Genomic DNA, 8,137 nt, shown 5'->3' with positions numbered 1-8,137 from the left:
GCAGATTCCTGGAATCATGCTCTTTTGCAGGATGACTATGGGGAATACTGCTGCTGCCACCATGGGTATCTAAACCCAACTTCTGTCTTTCCTTCTCTAATTCAAAAGACTGTCTATCCAAATCCAGCTGTTGCTTTTTAAGCTTCAGTCTGGTTTGTTCCACCCTCAACTTATTGAGTTCCCTCTCTAACATTCTGTCATCAGGGTTGGTGGGAGGGACATTTCTAGAAACAGAGCTATGATGGGAATGAACAGAAGGAGACCTGTCCCTTACAGAAGCCAACTTAACAGCTTGGTTTACAGAAACATTACTACCAGTATGGTGAGAGTACATGCTTTTGCTATGATGTGAGACAACACTATTTCTTTTGTGTGGCTCATCATCATTACCATCTATGCTAGATTGTCTAGTAATGGGCAGGCTAGAAAGTTTCTTTCCTGAATCTTTTCCTGGGGGAGTCCCTGAATCAGATTGGGAACTATTAGTTACTTTTTCAACAGATGGGCCACCTCTGGCCTTATCCTGTTCTCTAAGCATGTTAATTAACAGTTCCAAGGCAGGATTCTTCCCTACACTCAAACCTCTCTCTATACAGAGACTCCTTGCTCTTTTCCAGCTAAGGTTGTCATATGCAAGTTTGGACAGATCAACACTTTGGCCTGTGCCAGACATTTTTTAGAGAGAGTTAAAGTGATAGAGAAAGAGACAAAAGTTTTCAGAACTTTTTGGAAAGACAGAAAAAAAACTTTTTAAACTTTTAAGAACTTTTTGAAAGTTTAGGAGTACTTTTCAGCACTTAGAAAAGAGTGAAAAGAGGAAATGCAAAACTTTTTGGATATGTGTATATACACTGACCTTGTTTTGTATATTTTTCTCTTATGAAAAGTACAATGACAAGAGTGGTAAGTAGTCTCAAGCACTTATCCAACCACTGCACAACCAATGTAGGAGGCTGGACTGGCTTGTAGTGAGTACCAAGGGGTACTTGCACCTTGCACCAGGCCCAGTTATCCCTTATTAGTGTATAGGGTGTCTAGCAGCTTAGGCTGATAGATAAGGGTAGCTTAGCTGAGCAGCTTAGGCTGAACTAGGAGACGTGTGAAGCTACTACAGTACCACTTAGTGTCATATGCACAATATCATAAGAAAACACAATACACAGTTATACTAAAAATAAAGGTACTTTATTTTTATGACAATATGCCAAAGTATCTTAGCGTGTACCCTCAGTGAGAGGATAGGAAATATACACAAGATATATATACACAATAGCAAAAATATGCAGTATAGTCTTAGAAAACAGTGCAAACAATGTATAGTTACAATAGGATGCAATGGGGAAACATAGGGATAGGGGCAACACAAACCATATACTCCAAAAGTGGAATGCGAACCACGAATGGACCCCAAACCTATGTGACCTTGTAGAGGGTCGCTGGGACTATTAGAAAATAGTGAGAGTTAGAAAAATAACCCTCCCCAAGACCCTGAAAAGTGAGTGCTAAGTGCACTAAAGTTCCCCTAAGGACAAAAGAGTCGTGTTAGAGGAATAATGCAGGAAAGACACAACCCAGCAATGCAACAACTGTGGATTTCCAATCTAGGGTACCTGTGGAACAAGGGGACCAAGTCCAAAAGTCACAAGCAAGTCGGAGATGGGCAGATGCCCAGGAAATGCCAGCTGCGGGTGCAAAGAAGCTTCGACTGGACAGAAGAAGCTGAGGTTTCTGCAGGAACAAAAAGGGCTAGAGACTTCCCCTTTGGTGGACTGATCCCTCTTGCCTTGGAGAGTCGTGCAGAAGTGTTTTCCCGCCGGAAGGACGCAAACAAGCCTTGCTACACGCAAATCGTGCGTTTGGCGTTTTTGGACGCTGCTGGGGCCCAGGAGGGACCAGGAGGTCGCAAATTGGACCTGAAGAGAGAAGAGACGTCGGGCAAGACAAAGAGCCCTCACTGAAGCAGATAACACCCGGAGAAGTGCCAGAAACAGGCACTACGATGATGCGTGAAATGGTGCTCGCCGAAGTTGCACAAAGGAGTCCTATGTCGCCGGAGACCAACTTAGAAAGTCGTGCAATGCAGGTTAGAGTGCCGTGGACCCAGGCTTGGCTGTGCACAAAGGATTTCTGCCGGAAGTGCACAGGGGCCGGAGAAGCTGCAAAGTCGCGGTTCCCACCAATGCAGCCCAGCGAGGTGAGGCAAGGACTTACCTCCACCAAACTTGGGCTGAAGAGTCACTGGACTGTGGGGGTCACTTGGACAGTGTCGCTGGATTCGAGGGACCTCGCTCGTCGTGCTGAGAGGAGACCCAAGGGACCGGTAATGCAGCTTTTTGGTGCCTGCGGTTGCAGGGGGAAGATTCTGTTGACCCACGGGAGATTTCTTCGGAGCTTCTGGTGCAGAGAGGAGGCAGGCTACCCCCACAGCATGCACAAGCAGGAAAACAGTCGAGAAGGCGGCAGGATCAGCGTTACAGAGTTGCAGTAGTCGTCTTTGCTACTATGTTGCAGTTTTGCAGGCTTCCAGCGCGGTCAGCGGTCGTTTCCTTATCAGAAGGTGAAGAGAGAGATGCAGAGGAACTCGGCTGAGCTCATGCATTCGTTATCTAAAGTTTCCCCAGAGACAGAGACCCTAAATAGCCAGAAAAGAGGGTTTGGCTACCTAGGAGAGAGGAAAGGCTACTAACACCTGAAGGAGCCTATCACAAGGAGTCTCTGACGTCACCTGGTGGCACTGACCACTCAGAGCAGTCCAGTGTGCCAGCAGCACCTCTGTTTCCAAGATGGCAGAGGTCTGGAGCACACTGGAGGAGCTCTGGACACCTCCCAGGGGAGGTGCAGGTCAGGGGAGTGGTCACTCCCCTTTCCTTTGTCCAGTTTCGCGCCAGAGCAGGGGCTAAGGGGTCCCTGAACCGGTGTAGACTGGCTTATGCAGAATTGGGCACATCTGTGCCCAACAAAGCATTTCCAGAGGCTGGGGGAGGCTACTCCTCCCCTGCCTTCACACCATTTTCCAAAGGGAGAGGGTGTCACACCCTCTCTCAGAGGAAGTTCTTTGTTCTGCCATCCTGGGCCAGGCCTGGCTGGACCCCAGGAGGGCAGCTGCCTGTCTGAGGGGTTGGCAGCAGCAGCAGCTGCAGTGAAACCCCAGGAAGGGCAGTGTGGCAGTACCAGGGTCTGTGCTACAGGCCACTGGGATCATGGGATTGTGCCAACTATGCCAGGATGGTATAGAGGGGGCAATTCCATGATCATAGATATGTTACATGGCCATATTCGGAGTTACCATGGTGAAGCTACATATAGGTAGTGACCTATATGTAGTGCACGCGTGTAATGGTGTCCCCGCACTCACAAAGTTCAGGGAATTGGCTCTGAACAATGTGGGGGCACCTTGGCTAGTGCCAGGGTGCCCTCACACTAAGTAACTTTGCACCTAACCTTTACCAGGTAAAGGTTAGACATATAGGTGACTTATAAGTTACTTAAGTGCAGTGTAAAATGGCTGTGAAATAACGTGGACGTTATTTCACTCAGGCTGCAGTGGCAGGCCTGTGTAAGAATTGTCAGAGCTCCCTATGGGTGGCAAAAGAAATGCTGCAGCCCATAGGGATCTCCTGGAACCCCAATACCCTGGGTACCTCAGTACCATATACTAGGGAATTATAAGGGTGTTCCAGTAAGCCAATGTAAATTGGTAAAAATGGTCACTAGCCTGTCAGTGACAATTTGGAAAGAAATGAGAGAGCATAACCACTGAGGTTCTGATTAGCAGAGCCTCAGTGAGACAGTTAGTCACTACACAGGTAACACATTCAGGCACACTTATGAGCACTGGGGCCCTGGGTTACCAGGGTCCCAGTGACACATACAACTAAAACAACATATATACAGTGAAAAATGGGGGTAACATGCCAGGCAAGATGGTACTTTCCTACACTGGGTCCCTGACACTCCTTCCTGCAGTGCACAACCTTCTTAGTTGTCCTCCGGCGTTGTGGGACTCCCTTTTCTGACTTCGGGTGGACTCCGGTTCACTTTTCTTCTAAGTGCCTGTTCAGGTACTTCTGTGGGTGCTGTCTGCCTCTGTGAAGGCTCCCTACGTTGTTGGGCCCCCCCTCTGTCTCCTCCTCCAAGTGGCGACATCCTGGTCTCTCCTGGGTCACAGCACCACCCAAAAACCCTAACCGCGACCCTTGCAGCTAGCAAGGCTTGTTTGCAGTCTTTCTGCATGGAAACACCTCTGCAAGCTTCTTTACGATGTGGGACATCCATTCTCCAAACGGGAAGTTCCTAGTCCTCTTCGTTCTTGCAGAACTCCAAGCTTCTTCCAACAGGTGGCAGCTTCCTTGCACCCTCAGCTGGCATTTCCTGGGCTCCTGCCCACTCTCGACACTGTCGCAACTATTGTACTTGGTCCCCTTGTCTTACTGGTACTCAGGTCCGGAAATCCACTGTTGTTGCATTGCTAGTGTTTGTTCTTCCTGCAGAATACCCCTATCACCACTTCTGTGCTCTCTTGGGGTAGTAGGTGCACTTTACACAGGGTCTTGGGGTGGGCTATTTTTCTAACCCTCACTGTTTTCTTACAGTCCCAGCGACCCTCTACAAGCTCACATAGGTTTGGGGTCCATTTGTGGTTCGCATGCCACTTTTGGAGTATATGGTTTGTGTTGCCCCTACACCTATGTGGTCCTATTGCAACCTATTGTAACTTTACACTGCTTGTACTACTTTTCTTGCTATTACCTGCATAATTTTGGTTTGTGTACATATATCTTGTGTATATATGTTATCCTCATACTGAGGGTACTCACTGAGATACTTTTGGCATATTGTCATAAAACTAAAGTACCTTTATTTTTAGTACTTCTGTGTATTTTTTTCCTTTTGATATTGTACATATGACACCAGTGGTATAGTAGGAGCTTTACATGTCTCCTAGTTCAGCCTAAGCTGCTCTGCTATAGCTACCTTCTATCAGCCTAAGCTGCTAGAAACACCTCTTCTACACTAATAAGGGATAACTATACCTGGCACAAGGTGTAAGTACCTCTGGTACCCACTACAAGCCAGGCCAGCCTCCTACAGTCACTAGCCTGTTAGTGACAAATTTGGAAAGCAGAGAGAGCATAAACACTGAGGTTCTGGTTAGCAGAGCCCCAGTGATACAGTTAGGCACCACACAGGGAACACATACAGGGTACATACTATGAGCACGGGGGTCCTGCCTAGCAGGATCCCAGTGACACAAGGGCTAAAACACACATACATACAGTGAAAATGATGGTAACATACCAGGCAAGTTGGTACTTTCCTACAGCACCACACAGTGAACAAATACAGGGAATACTTAATGAGCACTGGGGTCCTGGCTAGCAGGATCCCAGTGACACATAGGGGAAAGCAAACATACATACAGTAAAAATGGGGGTAACATGCCAGGCAAGATGGTACTTTCCTACAATACTGGTCCAATATAACAGGCTGGTTCCTTTCCCATGGCCATAGTAATTTCAAGTCTGGTGATCTTGTAGCTCTTTGACTAGCAAGTTGCAAAGATGCTTCATGTTTTCATGGGGCTGGGTGGGGTGATGTCGGATGGTGCACTGTTGGACCATGGCAGATTACTCCCAGAATCTCTGGTATGTATGGGGGGATTTTGAGGTGATCTGCTGCAACATTCAGCAGGTAAAAGCAGCACATTTAGGTCATCAGAAACTAGGATGAAACAAAGAGAGCAAGGAAAGCTGCAGCAATGTTCTTGAAATGATCACCTTCTTAAAACACTACAACAAATATCTCCTGTACAGTGCATTACTCTATATTCTTGTTACTCTGCTCACGTTGAAAGCAGTGACAAAGCTGTAATTTTCTAATGTGTTTCCTGTTCTTTCAGGGGTTCATTTCAGCAGCTTTTGCAGGTCCTGGTCTTCATCTACGCTGTGGAGGAGATTAACCGAAACCCCGCTCTTTTACCAAACCTCACCCTGGGGTACCATATATTTGACTCCTGTGCTAGTGAGATGAAGGCTCTTCAGAGCACCCTGAGCATCATGTCTCAGCAAAATGAGCCAGTTCCAAACTACAGGTGTCAGAGCGAAGGCGCACTGGTGGGCTTCATCGGCGACCTGTCCTCTTCGACCACCTACTCCATGGCCCAGCTCCTGGCGCTGTACAAGTATCCGCAGGTAGGCGGCCGCCTCACTTCTCCTCTTTCATTGCTTTTCTTAGGACACTGCCAGTCATTCAGTACCAGGGGTCTCAGCTCAAGGCCTCGGAGAGATGTCCTGTAAAACGTGGATAAGAAATTATGCACAGGACCCAAAACATTCCAAGAAACATCAATTTTTCATTTGTACAAAAGTGATATCAAGTAACCGTGGACCAAATTAGACAATGGCCCTCATTACAACATTGGCCGTAAACTTACTGCGGTGCAGAAGACCGCCAACACACCTCTGCGGCCGCGGAAATCCGCCCCAGCTATTACGACCCACAGGCCGGAATCTGCCAAAATCCAGACACCCATACAAGTCCGCCACACCAAAGTTCACTGATAAACTGGTGTGAGAAAGTAGCCTCTTTCTAGCCTTGTTACCCCCACTTTTGGCCTCTTTGTGAGTGTATGTCAGGGTGTTTTCACTGTCTCACTGGGATCCTGCTAGCCAGGGCCCAGTGCTCATAGTGCTCACCTATATGTCTAACCTTTACCTGGTAAAGGTTAGGTGCAAAGTTACTTAGTGTGAGGGCACCCTGGCACTAGCCAAGGTGCCCCCACATTGTTCAGGGCAAATTCCCCGGACTTTGTGAGTGCGGGTACACCATTACACGCGTGCACTACACATAGGTCACTACCTATGTGTAGCTTCACAATGGTAACTCCGAATATGGCCATGTAACATGTCTATGATCATGGAATTGCCCCCTGTATGCCATCCTGGCATAGTTGGCACAATCCCATGATCCCAGTGGTCTGTAGCACAGACCCTGGTACTGCCAAACTGCCTTTTCAGGGGTTTCACTGCAGCTGCTGCTGCTGCCAACCCCTCAGACAGGTTTCTGCCCTCCTGGGGTCCAGCCAGGCTTGGCCCAGGATGGCAGATCAAAGGACTTCCTCAGAGAGAGGGTGTTACACCCTCTCCCTTTGGAAAATGGTGTGAAGGCGGGGGAGGAGTAGCCTCCCCCAGCCTCTGGAAATGCTTTCATGGGCACAGATGCTGCCCATTTCTGCATAAGCCAGTCTACACCGGTTCAGGGACCCCTCAGCCCTGCTCTGGCGCGAAACTGGACAAAGGAAAGGGGAGTGACCACTCCCCTGACCTGCACCTCCCCTGGGAGGTGCCCAGAGCTCCTCCAGTGTGCTCCAGACCTCTGCCATCTTGGAAACAGAGGTGCTGCTGTCACACTGGACTGCTCTGAGTGGACAGGCCAGCAGGTGATGTCAGAGACTCCTTCTGATAGGCTCCTTTAGGTGTTGCTAGCCTATCCTCTCTCCTAAGTAGCCAAACCCTCTTTTCTGGCTATTTAGGGTCTCTGCTTTGGGGAATTCCTTAGATAACGAATGCAAGAGCTCATCAGAGTTCCTCTGCATCTCTCTCTTCACCTTCTGCCAAGGAATCGACTGCTGACCGCGCTGGAAGCCTGCAAACTGCAACAAAGTAGCAAAGACGACTACTGCGACCTTGTAACGCTGATCCTGCCGCCTTCTCGACTGTTTTCCTGGTGGTGCATGCTGTGGGGGTAGTCTGCCTCCTCTCTGCACCAGAAGCTGCGAAGAAATCTCCTGTGGGTTGACGGAATCGTCCCCCTGCAACCGCAGGCACCAAAGAACTGCATCACCGGTCCCTTGGGTCTCCTCTCAGCACGACGAGCGAGGTCCCTTGAATCCAGCAACTCCGTCCAAGAGACCCACACAGTCCAGTGACTCTTCAGTCCAAGTTTGTTGGAGGTAAGTCCTTGCCTCCCCATGCCAGACTGCATTGCTGGGAACCGCGACTTTTGCAGCTACTCCGGCCTCTGTGCACTTCTGGCGGAAATCCTTTGTGCACAGCCAAGCCTGGGTCCACGGCACTCTAACCTACATTGCACGACTTTCTAAGTTGGTCTCCGACGACGTGGGACTCCTTTGTGCAAC

The 8,137-nt window shown here is 48.8% G+C and overlaps 1 protein-coding gene across 1 annotated transcript in view; it reads left to right on the top strand.

Annotated features, from left to right (window-relative positions):
- The first annotated feature begins 5,619 nt into the window (after positions 1-5,619).
- Positions 5,620-8,137, top strand: part of LOC138279442 (vomeronasal type-2 receptor 26-like) — a 344,592-nt gene continuing 342,074 nt past the window's right edge. The window contains exons 1-2 of the mRNA XM_069219404.1: positions 5,620-5,645; positions 5,900-6,191. Of these exons, the coding sequence (XP_069075505.1) occupies positions 5,620-5,645; positions 5,900-6,191 (318 nt within the window). The remainder of the gene's footprint in view (positions 5,646-5,899; positions 6,192-8,137) is intronic.

Source organism: Pleurodeles waltl, chromosome 2_2 (assembly GCF_031143425.1).
Source record: "Pleurodeles waltl isolate 20211129_DDA chromosome 2_2, aPleWal1.hap1.20221129, whole genome shotgun sequence".
Lineage (NCBI taxonomy): Eukaryota > Metazoa > Chordata > Amphibia > Caudata > Salamandridae > Pleurodeles > Pleurodeles waltl.
Note: the sequence above shows the minus strand (reverse complement) of the source record. Positions and strands in the feature narration are given on the sequence as shown.